The 16993-nt window shown below is 48.3% G+C and overlaps 1 protein-coding gene across 4 annotated transcripts in view; it reads right to left on the bottom strand.

Annotated features, from left to right (window-relative positions):
- Positions 1–16993, bottom strand: part of LOC119965605 (hepatocyte cell adhesion molecule-like) — a 157793-nt gene that overhangs the window by 91077 nt on the left and 49723 nt on the right. For 3 of the 4 annotated variants that reach the window (XM_038796390.1, XM_038796392.1, XM_038796394.1), the window contains exons 4-5: positions 539–655; positions 333–434 (exon numbers count right to left, since the gene is read on the bottom strand). In XM_038796390.1, coding sequence (XP_038652318.1) covers positions 333–434; positions 539–655 — 219 coding nt within the window. The remainder of the gene's footprint in view (positions 1–332; positions 435–538; positions 656–16993) is intronic. The other variant, XM_038796391.1, reaches the window with a different exon arrangement.

Below are 16993 nucleotides of genomic sequence, written 5' to 3'. Positions count from 1 at the left end.
TATTGCTGTACGATGTTGTCCCTCCATCCGCAACTGTAGACTGAGGGTCTGAGCAGCTCTCATACATATTTATACACAAGCTCCCTGTGGGCGGAGCTAGCCGGCAGGGGCTGACCGGAGGAACCTGTATTACAGGTACAGGCATACATCCCCCTACTGCAGTACACATAACTACAGTGGTTATCTCACCACACCGCTCCAGTTTTCTTGCTGAAAGTGACACTTCAAAAATAATTTGGAACATTCCATTAACCCCCCCATTGTTTATATCTGATAAATAATGTAGAAACATGAATGATGTGACTTTAAATACAAAAAAACAAAACACTTACCTGGATCAGATATGCAGAGCAGGGCTGCAATCAACAGAAAGATGAAAGCGATCATTTGGAAGAATATGAAAAAAGTTGTGAGCTCCAGTTGTCGCCTGTAAACTAGAAATACCAACAGACGATCAATAAGTTAAAGAGTCTGAGAATGTTTTTTTAAGTGCGCAAACTTGTGAAATAGTAGAATGAACAGAAAGTGCATTTGTTACTTTTGTAACTCCTCAGGGCAAAAAAGATTATGAAACTGTTTGCAGCAAAGGATGTTGTTGTGCTAACCAGAGCCACGATAGATGCTATTAAGGAGTATTTGTGGATTGACAGCCATTCTGAAACAGAAAACCAACATCAATCTATTGAATACAAATCATGGAAACATATGTCAGAACCCCAATGTTACATGAAGCCAGCAGACAATATCCCTCCCCCCTCCCCCCACAGGCCCTTCAACGCTGAGATTCCACCGGCTCACAGCAGGTTAGAACGGCGCCGGCGGGACTCGGCTCTTTTCTTACGGTCGCTCAGCCCATTCGGGCTGAAGAATCGGCGGGCCGGCCGCATAGAGCCGCGCCAACACCAAAGGCGCCCATTCTCCGCTCTGCGGAGGAGAATCGGGAGCCGACGTCGGGGCGGCGTGCCCCGTTTGCGGGGATTCTCAAGCCTGGCCCAGGGCTGGGAGAATCCAGCCCCATATGTGGAGTAATTTTTTTTCTCAGCTCTCCTTATATACACTGGCCAGGAATTTACGACCCCACTGCGGCGAGGCCTGCTGTGTGGATGTGACAGGCCAGCCAAAAGCTCATTGACTTTTGGCAACACCAGAAGATTCCAGCGGCAGGCAGGGCTCGAACATTCTGGCTTGTTTTGTTCTCCACCAACTGTCCAACCTCGCCACCACCACCGATTGTTCGCAGCCACACATATTTCACATGCTCCAGCCCCCTGTCGCCCCCACGTGTGCCAGGCATCATCTACCAAATAAACGGCCAAAAGATGCCCAGAAAAATTACCAATCAAAACAATCCAAGCAGACAAAAATCAAGTATTATTATTATAGATGGTGTTGGTCTGCGTGAAAGGAATACTCTACCATGGTTTGATCTGTGTATTGGGAAATATTCCACCATGTACTGGTCCAGGTAGAAGGGAATATCCAAGTGTGTTCATCTGGGTACAAAGGAATGTCTACAATGTATTAGTTTTAGGAAAACAGAATATCCTTCAATGTGTTGACAGGGGCAGAGGGATATTCTCAGATCTTAGTCTGGGTGCAATTTGGCCACATACTTGTCACACATTACACTGGATTTGCACGAGAAAATAAGGAAAAAATACTCCCTTTGGCAAGTGGGTCAATAACCAGAGGTCATGGATTGAAGATCAACAGAAAAAGATGTAGAGGGGAAAATCCTTTTTACTGTGAGTTGTCAGGATTCGAAGTACTCTATTTGAAACGGTGGTGGAAGCTGATTGCATAAATAATTTAAAAGTTGGACAGGTGATTATGAATGAGAAACTTACTGGGTTATGGAAAAAGAGCAGGAATATGAGACTCAGCTAAACTGTTCTTTCCAATTAGCTTCCTTCTGTGCTCTAAGTTTCTATCATTATGTTCACAGATCAGGGTGTAGAATTGGGTTTGATGGAGATCAGGAATAGTAAATTAAATAATAAATTTTAAGTGGTAGTGGTCTACAGAGTTCCTAACAGTAACCACAATTTAGGACAAAGTAGACAAGAAGAAATATTGGACACTTGTGATAAAGGGACAGCAACAATGATGGATGATTTTAATCTACATATAAACTGTAAAAATCATACTGGCAGTAGTATCCTAGATGAGTTCATACAATGTTTTTGAGATAGTTTCTTATAGTAGTAGCACATTCTGTATTCAACCAGAGAGCAGATTATATAAGACTGGTTTTTGCATATGTGACAGAATTAATTGATGACCTCAAACAAAAGTCAACCCTGGATAGCAGCGACTGCAATAAGGTTGAATATTATAACCAGTTTGAAAAGGATCATTTTTGTTTTTGCTCATGGGCTGTGGGCATCGTAGGCTGTGCCAGCATTTATTGTCCACCCCTAATTGCCCTTGAGGAGACAGTTAAGAGTCAACCACATTGCTGGGGTCTGGAGTTACATGCAGGCTAGACAGGTAAGGACAGCAGATTTTGTTCCATAAAGGACATTAGTGAACCATTTGTGTTTTTACGACAATCAACAATGGTTTCATGGTCATCATTGGACTTTTAAGGGCAGCACGGTGGCACAGTGGTTAGCACTGCAGTCGCACGGCACCGAGGTCCCAGGTTCGATCCCGCCTCTGGGTCACTGTCCGTGTGGAGTTTGCACATTCTTCCCATGTTTGCGTGAGTTTTACCCCCACAACCCAAAGATGTGCAAGGTAGGTGGATTGAACACGCTAAATTGCCCCTTAATTGGAAAAATGAATTGGGTATTCTAAATTTTTTTTTAAAATCATTGGACTTTTAATTCCATATTTTTATTGAATTCAATTTTCACCATCTGCAGTGGCGGGATTTAAAACTAGATCCCAGACCATTATTCTGGGTCTCTGGTTTACTAGTCCTGTGACAATACCACTACGGCACCGCCTCTCCATCAGTGTTTTTTTTTAACTTTTACCATTTTCAACTTTAATAAAATCAACTCCGTGGGCATGAAATTAAAGTGAACTGGGCTGCTAGGCTAAAGGATAGATCAATAGTGGAGAAGTGGCAGACATAGGGGATGAGATTCTCCCAGCCCTGGGCCGGGCGGGAGAATCCCCACGAATGGGCCACGTCGTCCCGACGTCAGCACGCCATTCTCCGCAGAGCGGAGAATGGGCGCCACTGGCGTTGGCGTGGTTGGTGCAGCGCCGGTCGTGGGCCGTTCTATGCGGCCTGTCTGCCGATTTTCCGGCCCAGGTTGGCCGAGCGGCCGTAAGAACCAAGTCCCGCTGGCGGCGTTCTAACCTGCTCTGGGCCGGCGGGACCTCGGCATTGAAGGGTCGGGTGGCAGCCTGTGGGCCTGGCCCACGATCGGGGCCCACCGATCGGCGGGCCAGCCTCTGTGACTGGGAGCCTCCTTTCCTACGCGCCGGCTCCTGTCGTGCTGTGCCATGTTGCATTGGGCCTGGCGCGTTGAAGAAGGCCACTGTGCATGTGCGCTTTGGTGCCGGCGCAACTGTGCGTGCGCTGATCCTGCGGCGCACAGTTCACGCCGGGATCGGCAGCTGGAGCGGTGCGAACCGATCCAGCACCGTGCTGGCCCCCTGTAGGGGCCAGAATTAGTCCTGGTAGCGGCCCATTCACGCCGTCGTAAAACATAACAGTGTTTACGACAGCATGTACACTCTGCTGTGGGATTGGAGAATCCCGCCCAGGATCACTGCATTCAGCCATTCCACCCATCGAGTCTGCAGCCACCCTCTGAAAGAGCTCGCACCCTACCTCCATAATTCAGTAACCCCACCTAACCTTTTCGTTAATGGGGGAAATTTAGCGTTGTTAATCCACCTAACCTGCACATCTTTGGACTGTGGGAGGAAACCAGGGGCGGGATTCTCCGAACCCCCGCTGGGTCAGAGAATCCCCGAACCCCCGCTGGGTCGGAGAATCCCCGGAGAGCGGAGTGAATCCCGTCCCGCCGCCGACTGCCGTATTCTCTGGTGCTGGATTTCGTCCGGGGCCAGGATTCATGCCACGCCGGTCGGGGGCCATTGGCAGTCACCCCCCTGGCAATTCTCCAGGCCCTGATGGACCGAGTGGTCGTCCATTCCTGGCCAGTCCCGCCAGCGTGAAATGGATATGGTCCCACACGGCGGGACCTGACTGGTAGGCCGTCTAGTGGAGTCCTCGGGGGGGCCACGGTGGCCCGGCCCGCGATCGGGGCCCACCGATCTGCGGGCAGGCCTGTGCCGTGGGGGCACTTCTTCCTTCCGCGCCGGCCTCTATAGGGCTCCGCATGGCTGGTGCGGAGAAGAACCCCCCCCCCCCCCCGCGCATGCGCAGGAACACACCTGCCGGTCTGTGCATGCACTGAACCACGCAGGCGGTTCTGCACATGCGCCAACTCGCGCCAGCCCCTTCGCTGCTGGCCTAGCCCCCAGAAGTGTGGAGGATTCCGCAACTTCCGGTTGGCCCGACGCCGGAGCGGTTCGCGCCGTTCTGGTCGCCAGGCCATCCCGCCAACTGCAGGAGATTCCCGCCCCAGAGCACCCAGAAGAAATCCACACAGACACAGGGAGAACGTACAAACTCCACACAGACATTGACCCAAGTCCCTGGCGCTATGATGCAGCAGTGCAAACCACTGTGCCACCTATTTAAGTGGATAATTTAAAATATTCATAATGACTTCCGACTATGAAGAAAAATTTTAAGGGGAGGATTCACCATCCGCAGGTAATTAAAGAAATTAAGGAAAGCATCAAACCTAAGGAAAAAGCATGTAACTGTGCAAAGATGTGCGGCAGGTCAGACGATTGGTCAGAATATAAAAATGGCAGAGAATGACTAAAAGGTTCATCAGGAGAAATAAATTATAGAGTATGGGAAGAAGCTAGCTAGAAATGTAAAAATGGAAAGAGTTTCTCCAGGTATTTAAAAAGGGAAAGAGTAATTAAACTGAGTGTTGGTACTTCAGAGTGTCAATAGGGAATTATTAATAGATAATAAGGAAATGAAGGATGAAATGAACAAATACAAAAAACATTCTAGTAATAGCTGTACATCAGGAAGTGGATGGGAGAGGGGAACTTCGTGAAATTACAGCCAGTAGGAAAACCCTACTGAGCAAACTGACAGAGCTGCAGCCTGACAAGTCTCCAAATCCTGATGGAGTTCATCCTAGGGTCATAAAAGAAGTAGCTAATGAGGCAGATGTGTTGCTGTCAAGTTTCAAAAACTCACTAGATTTTGGAAAGGTAGAAGGCCAGTCATCTCTTGGTTTACCAGTTGAGGTGGCAGGCAGCCTCCCAGGAGATTATTCAGGTCAGAGACTTGGATGGCAGACTGGTGTCCACTCCGGACAAAGTTAATGGGGTGTTTGAAAAGTTTTATAAGAACCATTATAGGTCGGAGCAGCAGGGTGGGGGGGAGGGGGTCAGGTTTGGCAGAGTTCTTGGAGGGCTTAGAGGTGGAGGACAAAGAGCGTGAGGGGCTGCAGGAGGCTCTGGCACAGAGTAGGTCTTGGCTGTGATACGGCGGATGCAAACAAGTAAGGCCCCGGGGCCAGACGGGTTCCCAGTGGAGTTTTACAAGTGGTTTACTGGACAGCTGGTGCCGTTATTAGTGGGGATGTTTGACGATTCAGTAACACGGGGCTCCCTGCCTGAGACTCTGAAACAGGCTTCAATTTCACTTCTATTAAGTAAGGACAAGGACCCCATGGAATGTGTCTCGTACAACCTGATTTTGATATTGGCCAAGTTGTTAGCGCTGAGATTGAAACCATGTCTTCCTCAGGTGATCAGAGATCAGATGGGATTTGTCAAAGGCTGGCAATTGTTGTCCAATGTGTGGCAATTGCTAAATGTGGTGCTTTCCCCATCTGAGGGGCCCAATGCAGAGGTAACCGTCTGATTAGAAGTCAAAAAGACATTTGCTGAAGTAGTATAGGGGAATCTTTTTGTGGTTTTGGAGAGGTTCGGGTTGGGGCCCAAGTTTGTGTCATGGATACACTTGCTGTACAACACTCCCTTGGCTAGTGTCTACACCAATACCATGAGCTTGGTGTACTTTAAAGTAAATAGGGGAACGAGTTAGGGTGCCCTATGTCCTTCTGTCTTCCTTGTATCGACAGTAGCGCTTTTGGCCATCACTTTGAGGGCTTCAGGTAAATGGAGAGGGGTAATGAGGGTAGGGATGAAGTATAGGGTGTTCCCGTATACTTATGGCCTTTTACTTTACGTGACGGACTGCCAGGATTCATAAGGCAGCCCTTCAAAGGAATAGATAGTCAGCCAGCTTGTTGTTGCCGAACCTGATATTTTATTACCAGGCGCTAATGCGGAGAAGGTGTTGGGTTGGTGTAGTGATCCCGGAGCCAAGTGGGTGCAGATGGAATCAAGGTCATGTGATCTGGTCTAGGGGCATTAGTGATGGCCTCGCTCCCGTTCTCAGCCACAAAGTATTCGTCAAGTCCAGTGAATGTTTTCACTTTGAAGGTATTTAAACAATATCAACAACATTTTAAATTGGGGTCAGTGTCAAAGCTGGTCCCCATTTGCGCCAATCATCTGTTTGAGCCGGTGAGATTAGATGCTACGTTTTAAGGGCGGGGGGGGGGGGAAGATTTGTTCCTGGAGAGGTGGTTTTCCAGTCTAGAGGAATTGACAGAAACGTTTGGGCTCTAGGGTTCAGATTTATTCAGATATCTTCAAGTTCTCAACTTTGCAAAACGGATTTCCCTTAATGGCGCCACCAACCTCTAGAATGGGGAGGGTTCTTTTGTCCACTGGCTTGGAGACAGGGAGCACTTCTGAACGGATTATGTCAGAGGTTTGGTGTTAGTACAGGGATTAAGACTAAAGAACAAAGAACAAAGAAAAATACAGCACAGGAACGGGCCCTTCGGCCCTCCAAGCCTGCGCAGACCATGCTGCCCATCTAAACTAAAATCTTCTACACTTCCGGGGTCCGTATCCCTCTATTTCCATCCTATTCATGTATTTGTCAAGATGCCCCTTAAACGTCACTATCGTCCCTGCTTCCACCACCTCTTCCGGCAGCGAGTTCCAGGCACCCACTACCCTCTGTATAATAAACTTGCCTCATACATCTCTTCTAAACCTTCCCCTCGCACCTTAAACATATACCCCCTAGTAATTGACCCCTCTACCCTGGGAAAAAGTCTCTGACTATCCACTCTGTCTATGCCCCTCATCATTTTGTAGACCTCTATCAGGTCGCTCCTCAACCTCCTTCGTTCCAGTGAGAACAAACCGAGTTTATTCAACCTCTCCTCATAGCTAATGCCCTCCATACCAGGCAACATCCTGGTAAATCTCTTCTGCACCCTCTCTAAAGCCTCCACATCCTTCTGGTAGTGTGGCGACCAGAATTGAACACTATACTCCAAGTGTGGCCTAACTAAGGTTATATACAACTGCATCATGACTTGCCAATTTTTATACTCAATGCCCTGGCCAATAAAGGCAAGCATGCCGTATGCCCTCTTGACTACCTTCTCCACCTGTGCTGCCCTTCCACTGCCCTACCTGCATCAAGCATCTTTGTGACCTCCTCGAAAAACTCTATCAAGTTAGTGAGACACGACCTCCCTTCACAAAACCGTGCTGCCTCTCACTAATACGACCCCTTGCTTCCAAATGGGAGTAGATCCTGTCTCGAAAAATTCTCTAATTATTTCCCTACCACTGACGTAAGGCTCACCGGCCTGTAGTTCCCTAGATTATCCTTGCTACTCTTCTTAAACAAAGGAACAACATTGGCTATTCTCCAGTCCTCCGGGACTACACCTGAAGACAATGAGGATTCAAAGATTTCTGTGAAAGCCTCTGCAATTTTCTCTCTTGCCTCCTTCAGTATTCTGGGGTAGATCCCATCAGGCCCTGGGGACTTATCCACCTTAATATTTTTCAAAACACCCAACACCTCGTCTTTTTGGATCTCAATGTGACCCAGGCTATCTACACACCCTTCTCCAGACTCAACATCGACCAATTCCTTCTCTTTGGTGAATACTGATGCAAAGTATTCATTTAGTACCTCGCCCATTTCCTCTGGCTCCACACATAGATTCCCTCCCCTGTCCTTCAGTGGGCCAACCCTTTCCCTGGCTACCCTCTTGACGTGATCCCTTTTAGCCCTCCTGACACCTTGCTTAAGTTCCTTCTTACTTTCCTTATATTCCAAACAGACTTTGTCTGTTCCCAGTCTTCTAGCCCTGACAAATGCCTCCTTTTTCTTTTTGACCGACCTACATTGGCCGACAATATCCCTTGTTATCCAAGGATCACAAAATTTGCTATATTTATCCTTCTAAGGTGGGAGAGGAATTGGGACCCATATTAGACAATGAGTTGTGGAGTGAGGCCCTTCGCAGGGCGAATTCCATGTCCTTGTGTGCGAGGCTTGGTCATTTTTAGGATGCACCTAACCAAGTCCAGGATGAGTTGCTTCTTGCAGGGGTGAAGGAAAAGTGCAAGCACTACTCAAGAGGTCCAGCTAACCAACATGCACATGTTCTGGTCTTGTCTCAAGCTCGTGGGTTTCTAGGCCTCCTTCTTTAGCACGTCAGTGAATCTGAAGTTTGAGGTGGAGCCCTGTCCTTTAGTGGCCATATTTGGGGTGCCAGATTCGCCAAAGCTGCAGATGGCTGCAACGGCCGATGATATGGCCTTTGTTTCATTAATTGCCCGGAGGTGAGTACTGCTGGGGTGGAGGTCGGCATCTACACCCAGTGCTTCAGTGTGGCTGGGAGATCTGATTGAGTTCCTTTTTTAAAAAAAAATTTTGAATACCCAAGTAATTTTTTTCCCATTTAATGGGCAATTTAGAGTGGCCAATCCATCTACAATGCACATCTTTTGAGTTGTGGGGAGTATATATGGGGAGAATGTGCAAACTCCACCTGCACAGTGATCAGGAGCTGGGATCGAACCTGGATCCTCGTTGCCATGAAGCAACAGAGCTAACCACTGTACCAGCGTGCTGCCTCCTCTGATGGAGTTCCTACATCTCGAGAAAGTCAAGCTCCTGTGAGGGGAGCAATCGAGAGGTCCTATCAGAGATGGCAGCTGTTTATTGTTTATTTCAAGGAATTGGTCATTGTTAGTTGTTAAGAGGGTGGGAGAAGGGGAGGGGTTAGGTTGTGCGAGGGGTTGTTTATGTCGGGAACCTGGCGTGGCGGCCGCGGACTGTGTCCAGTGCCGCCACTGTCGGCCAGGGAGGCTTCCGCAAGGGTGGGGGGTGGCCAGCGGTTGTCCTGTGAGGCTGTATTTGGCAAGTCAGGCCCGCGTATGGCCGACGCTATGTTGTACGGCATGACTGCTACAGGTCGTAGCTGTGCCATATACAACCACGGACCCGGCCATTCCTCGGCTGTTTTTGCTGCAGGTGCCAGGAGTTTTGCCTGGCGCCACTGCTAGTCCCTCACCTGTCCAGAAATCAGTGAGGGTTTGGCGCCAATTGTGACATCGGAAAATGCAACAGTTCCCACGCCAGCGCCGGCGCTTAGCCGCAGAAACGGAGAATCCAGCCCTATATCTCCATTTCTTCATGTAATGTGGAAAATGTGAAGTTATTCATTTTGGCAGGATGAATAAAAAATAAATGGAATACAGAATTCAGAGATGCGGAGGGGTCTAGGTGTTCCAGTGCATGAGTCACAAAATGTTAGTCTGGAGGTACAGGAAGGCTAATGGAATGCCATATTTTCTTAAGGATATTATGCTTCACTTATGCACGGTATTGGTGAGATCACATCTTGAATACCATGTGCAATTTTGGTCTACATATTTAAAAAAGGATATAAATGCATTAGAGGCATTTCTGATGTTCACAAGAATGGTACCTGGAATGAGTGGGTTGTCTTATGAAGATAGGTTGGGCTGGTTGGGCTTGTTTTCAATGGAGCTTGGAAGAGTGAGGGACGACTTGATTAAAGAATATAACAGTTTTGACAAGGTGAGTGTAGAAAGGATGCCGGCATTGGACTGGGGTAGGCACAGTAACAAGTCTTACAACATCAGGCGATGAAGGAGCTGCGCTCCAAAAGATAGTGATACCATATAAAACTGTTGGACTTTAACCTGGTGTTGTAGGACGTCTTCGTTTTAGGACAGAGATGAGGAGAAATGTTTGCTCTCAGAGGGTTGTCTGACTTTGCAACTCTGCCTCAGAAGGCAGTAGAGGTGGGGTCATTGAATATTCTTAAAAGAGTACCCTACCTATGCCCATGCCCAGGGACCCTATCCCTGAAACAAAACAAAACCTTTTGGACACTAAGGGCAATTTAGCATGGCCAATCAACCTAACCTGCACATCTTTGGACTGTGGGTGGAAACCGGAGAACCCAGAGGAAACCCACACAGACACAGGGAGAAAGTGCAAATTCCACTCAGTCACCCGAGGCCGAAATTGAACCTTGGTCTCTGGCACTGTGAGGCAGCAGTGCTAACCACTGTGCCAAAGAGGGGCGGCCATGGAGTGATTAGTTGCACACAGAGCAGCTCTGGCTTGAAGGCGTTGGTTTGAGCTCTTTTTACACTAAAGTGGGGTAATCTCGACAGGTAGCTGAAGGTGTGGAGGAAAAGATCCCCCCGTGAGTAGCATATCTACTAATTATCAGACTCAGCAGAAAAAGGTTAAAGGCCTGACCAATGAACTGGAGGAGGCCAGTGGCGCAGTAGCAATTAGGAAGATGGTGGAGGAGGAAGGGTTGTCGCTTGACAACTCGAAATGGAGCAGTTGATGGCGTTTAGGACATAGGAGTGGAGTTGCCGAAAAGGCGAGGCAGCTTCAACAAGGCCAAAGCGGTTTTATACCAAAGGCAGATCCAGTTTGGGATATTGTACCCGGCGAAACTGTGGGTGACCTTTGAAGGCCGGGAGTACCATTTTGAAACCCCGGAAGAGGCCAATGACTTCATGAGAGATCATAAACTGGGGGAGAACTGAATGTTGATGGGGGACAGAGGAGCTGTAACAACAGAGATCGAAAGATGCGGATAGCGTGGTGCCCGGACGGTGGGGGATTTGTTTCTTTGGGGGGGGGGGGGGGAACTGATTTTGCCAAGTTGATTATGGCGGGGGGGGGGGGGATTTTAATTGCGTGCTGGAACCCAGGGTGGATAGGTTGAGCATGAGCCCAAAGGCAATGGGATGGTTGAGGAATGGCGACGGAGCTGGGAGGGTCTATGTAAAGGATGGAAATGGTGGATCCGTAGAGGCTTAGGAATCCGGGGGGGTGAGGGAGTACCACTCCTCCTTCTCACACGTATACAAGCTGTACTCTAGAATTTACTTTTTCATACTGTGCGTGGCAGTAGTGGGGCGGAATATGCGGGAATCGTGATTTCTAGACCATGTACCGCAGTGGCTGGAGGTCAGGCTTAGTTTGAGGCAGGAGCAGAGGCCGGGATGGAGGTTAGATTTGGGGCTTTTGGCAGACAAGGAGTTCTGTGAGAAAATCTCTGATAACCAACTGCACCAGCACCATGTGGAGGTGAATCAAAATGGGGAGATATCAGCGGCCCATTTTGAGAGGCATTGAAGGCAGTGGTTCAGGGGGAGTTTATCTCATTCAAGGCGCACAGAGACAGGAGGGAGGAGTATGGACGGTTGTTGAACGGGATGATCGGGATGTACAGGAAATATTCAAGTGCCCCTACTAGGGAGGGGCTGGCGGAGAGAAAGAGGTTCCAGGGGAAGTTCAATAGGTTGACAACAGGGAAGGCAGTGGGATAGCAAAGGAGGGCGAGGGTGGTGCAGTATGAATATGGAGAAAGCGAGCTTTATACTAGCTCATCAGCTACGGAGGCAGGTTGTGTCCAGGGAAATTCTGAGGGTGTGGACACTGAAGGGGGAGGTAGTGCCAGAGCCGGGGAAGATGAATGAGGCGTTCAGGAGGTATTATGAAAAGTTATACAGGGCCGAGTAGGGTTGTGAAGAAGGGGATATGGGGCGGTTTTTGGATAAGTTGGAATGCTTAAGGTTGGATGAGGAGGGGAGGCAGGCACTGGAGGAACCACTAGGGCTGAGAGGTGATGGATAGTATGATGCGACCATCAATTCACACGAAATAGAGAGTTGAAGTGAACAGTGGCTTTAATCAACTAGAACAGTGCCTGCCTGCGACTGCTCTGCGAGTCAGAGCCGCCTACAGGGCTACTGCTCTTTAACCTCCCCTCAAGGGGGCGGGGCCAGGGGCGGAGCCCACAAGGGCACCAACATGATACATTCTATGTAATATCGTACAATGGTCCATAGGTGGAGTCCACATGGGCAACAGCGTGATACAGTGTAATACATGGTGAATGGTTAGTACAATACGTTCACCACATAATATAAAGTGGATGAAGTTGGGAAGGCCCCGGGGCCGGACAGCTACCCAGTGGAATTCTATAAGGAGCTCGCGATGAAGTTGGAGCCACATGTATTGGGGATGTTTAGCAAGGCATTGAAGGGGCAGCTACCGGAGACACTGACCCAGGCGTTGATCACACTAATTCCAAAGACGAGGAAGGACCTGTTGGGAGTGTGGGTCATATTGGCCCATATCACTGTTAAACACGGATGTGAAAGACTTGGCCACGTTAGTAGCCGAGAGGATAGAAAGATGTGTTCCAGGAATGGTCGCAGAGGCCAAACAGGTTTCGTAAAGGGCAGGCAGCTTTCCAGTACCATTAGGCAGTTATTAAACGTGATCATGACCTTGTCGAAGGGGCAGGTATCGGAAGTAGTGGTCTATATGGACGCAGAGAAGGCTTTTGACTGGGTGGAGTGGCGGTACCAGTTTGGGATTCTGGGAAGGTTTGTGTTTGGTACGAAGTTTGTGGCATGGATGAGTCTGTTGAATGTGGCCCCTGATGGGGAGAGTATGGACAAACGGAGCTTCAGACTGCACAGGTGAACAGGTTAGGGGTGTCCACTGTTGCCGCTATTGTACGTGCTGGCGATAGAGCCTTGGTGATGGCACTTGTGGGTCGGTAGCATGGCAGGGGATTGTGAGGGGAGTAGGGAACCCGGGTACCGCTGCACACTGATGACCTGCTGCTGTTCGTGTTGGACCCATTGGATAGTATAGGAAGAATTATGGACATACTAGAAAGGTTCAGGGCCTTCTCGGGTTATGAGCTGAATGTCGGAAAGAGTGAGGTGTTTCTGGTGAATGTGGCGGGTTGGGGAGCCAATCTGGGGGTGTTGCCATTTAGGGTTGCCAGGGACAGGTTCAGGTATCTGGAGGTCCAGGTGACGGGGAAGTGGACAATGGTGCACAAGTGGAATCTGACAAAGTTGGTGGAGGAGGTAGGGAGGACTTTAAGAAATAGGGTACGCTACGCCAGACATTGGCAGGGAGGGTCCAGGCGGTAAAAATGAATATTCTGCCAAGGTTCCTGTTTGTATTCCAGACTCTCCTGATTTTCATCCTAAAGGCCTTTTTCCAGAAACTGGATGCAGCAACTTCGGAGTTCACATGGGCAGGGAAGGGTGTAGAGGGCCCCGCTAGAGGCAGAAAGGGGGGTTGCTACCAAACCCATTGAATGCGGAGGTGAGGCGGTGGTGTGAAGGAGGGGTTAGGATGGAGGAGGAGTCCTGGAGAGGGTCATGTTGATGGTGGTGCTTCCGTTGGCACCGAGGAGGTACACTGAGCCCAGTGGTACAGTCATGATTAGAGTGTGGAAACAGTTGAGGAGACACTTTAGGATGGAGGGGATGTCGGTGCTGGCACAGTTGTGTGGAAGCCCAAAAGTTAAGCCGGGTGAGACGTATAGCATGTATTGGAGGTGGTGCTGCTGAGGGTAAGGGATTTAATCTGGAGGAGATGTTTGCAAGTCTGGAAGAGCTGCCGAGGGGAAGCAAGTTCAGGTATACGCAAGGGACTTTGCGCGGAAGGAATGGAGAGGGTTTCCCAAGCTGCTAGAGTATACCCTGTGGGAGCGGTTGTTGCTGCCGGATGTGGAACAGGAGGGTAGGATTGGGGATATATATGGGTGGCGGGGGGGAGCGTAGGTGATGAGGATTAAGGAGAAATGGGAGGAGCTGGGTTTGGGGGGGTTGGGGGGGGGGGGGTTGGGGGGAAGTAAGATGGGGAATGTGGGGTGAGTTTAAGATGGATTCAGTTTAAGGAAGTGCACATGACTTGGGCCAGGCAAGAATGAGTGGGTTCTTCCAGGGGATGGCAGACGAGCCAGCAAATCACGTGCATATGTTGTGGCGTGCGAGAAGGGGTGTTTGGGATTGTGGGGGTAGAAGCTGGGCTTGACCATACAGTGATTTCTGGGGTATCGAAAATTCCAGAGCCGATGGAGGGGAAGAGGGCCGACGTCTGGCCTTTGCCTCTCTTGTTGCCCGGCGAAGGATTCTGTTGGATTGGTGATTGAAAACACCATCAGAGGTGGTAACCTGGCTGGGGGACCTGTACAACATTCTCCAGCTGGAAAATATCACGTTTGAATTGGAGGGATCAGTGGAGGGCTTTGAGACGCCATCCGGACTGTTCGGACCATGTTTGAGGAATAGTTCATCACGGGGTGGGGAAAAACTTGCACGAACTGTGAATCGTGGAGAATGTTTTTTGATTTATTTATGATTTTGTACTTTTGAATATTTTGTAAAAATACATTTTAAAAAAGAATGGCGGAGGAGGCTGGAGGGGCCAAATGGCCTACTTCTGCTTATATTTTGTATGTTTGATAATTTTGTTTTGTTTATTCGTTGATGCTATTAATATCGAATTAAATAATAGAAAAACTTGGGCACATAAGAGAAACTCTTATATGCTGGCTACTTTTCCATGTGTGTTTTCCTGCCTTTACAGATGCCTGACTGAAAAGATGAAAGGTCCAGAAAGATGAAACAGGAAACCGGATTATTTAACATAATTACATAAATAATCAGAATAGAATTCTCTTGATTAAAATCTTCCAATTGTTTAAAATCTAATGCAATTGGCAAAGTGAGATTATTAGCTGATGCATCCCTCTTCAGGTAGGTCAGTTGCATTTTGAAAGCTTGGCTTCCACCTGTTTTTAAAAATATCCTGGCTTTAATATAATAAAGGGGCTGGTTTCGCACAGAGGGCTAAACAGCTGGCTTGTAATGCAGAACAAGGCCAGCAGCGCGGGTTCAATTCCCAAACCGGCCTCCCCAAACAGGCACCGGAATGTGGCAACTAGGGGCATTTCACAGTTACTTCATTGAAGCCTACTTGTGACAATAAGCGATTATTATATGTCGAGACAAAAGGTAACTAATCCATGGACACAAGGCCAATTTAACCCTATCAGAATATCACAACACATGATGATGCACTGGTCTTGAAATCCCCATCGTGGAACCAAAGCTTTCTCTAAGCTGAGCATGCACACTTCCACACAATCCAGAGAGTACCTTCCGAAAATACTAGGGAACAGAGGGTCTAGCATGAAGGAGGAACTGAAGGAAAACTTTATTAGTCAGGAAATTGGACTGGAGAAATTGATGGGATTAAAACCCGATAAATCCCCAGAGTACTTAAGAAAATGGCCCCAGAAATAGTGGTTGCATTGGTGATCATTTTCCAGCATTCGACAGACTCTAGAAGAGTTCCAATGGATTAGAAGGTACCTAATGTAACCCCACTTTTTAAAAATAGAGGGAAAGAGAAAAAGGGGAATTATAGACCAGTTAGCCTAACATCGGTGGTGGGGAAAATGTTGGAGTCAATTATTAAGGATGAAATAACTGGGCATTTGGAAAGTGGGGACAGGATCGGTCCAAGTCAGAATGGATTCACTGAAGGGAATTCTTCACAAATCTTCTGGAAGTTTGAGGCTATGACCAGTATGGACAGGGGTGAACCATCTGGACTTTCAAAAGGCTTTGACAAGGTCCCACAAGAGATTAGTGAGCAAAATTAAAGGTATTGGGGGTAATGTATTGATTTCAATAGAGAACTGGTTGGCAGACAGGAAGCAGAGTGGGAATAACGGATGCTTTTTCAGTGGCAGGCAGTGACTAGTGGGGTACCGCAGGATTCAGTGCTGGGACCCCAGTTGTTCACAGTATACATTAATGATTTGGATGAAGGAATTGCACACAATATCTCTACATTTGCAGACAACACTAAGCTGGGTGGCTGTGTGTGCTGTGAGGAGGATGCAGAGGCTGCAGTGTGACTTGGACAGACTGGCTGAGTGGGAAAATACTTAGTAAATGCAATATAATGTGGGTAGATGTGAGGTTATCCACTTTGGTGGCAAAAACAGGAAGGCAGATTGTTATCTGAATGATGGCAGTTTAAGAAAAGGGGAAGTGCAACGAGACCTGGGTGTCATGGTAGAACAGTCGCTGAAGGTTGGCGTGCAGGTACAGCAAGTGGTGAGGAAAGCTAATGGCATGCTGGCCTTCATAGCGAAAGGATTTGAGTATAGGAGCAGGGATGTCTTGCTGCAGTTATACAGGGCCTTGGTGAGGCCACACCTTGAGTAATGTGTGCAATTTTGGTCTCCTAGTTTGAGGAAGGAAATTCTTGCTATTGGGGGTGGTCCAGCAAAGGTTCACATTCGCGTGACGCCAGGACTGACACATGAAGAAAGACTGGGTTGACATGGCTTGTACAGTTTAGAAGAATGAGAGGGGATCTCATCAAAACATATAAAATCCCGATGGCACTGGACAGGCTAGATGCGGGACGTATGTTCCTGACGTTGGGGACGTCCAGAACCAGGGGTCACAGCCTAAGAATAAGGGCTAAGCTATTCAGGACTGAGATGTGGAAGAACTTCTTCTCTCAGAGAGATGTGAACTTGTGGAATTCTCTACAACAGAATGTTGCGGCCAGTTCGTTGAATATATTCAAGAGGGAGGGGGACGTGGTCCTTGCGGTTAAAGGAATCAGGGTATGAAGGGAAAGCGGGACTGGAATACTGAATTTGCATGATCAGCCATATTCATATTGAATGGTAGTGCAGGCTCAAAGGGTGAA

The sequence above is a fragment of the Scyliorhinus canicula genome, chromosome 5 (genome assembly GCF_902713615.1).
Source record: "Scyliorhinus canicula chromosome 5, sScyCan1.1, whole genome shotgun sequence".
Lineage (NCBI taxonomy): Eukaryota > Metazoa > Chordata > Chondrichthyes > Carcharhiniformes > Scyliorhinidae > Scyliorhinus > Scyliorhinus canicula.
The sequence above is the reverse complement of the archived record's forward strand: the minus strand, read 5'-3'. Positions and strand labels throughout refer to the sequence as shown.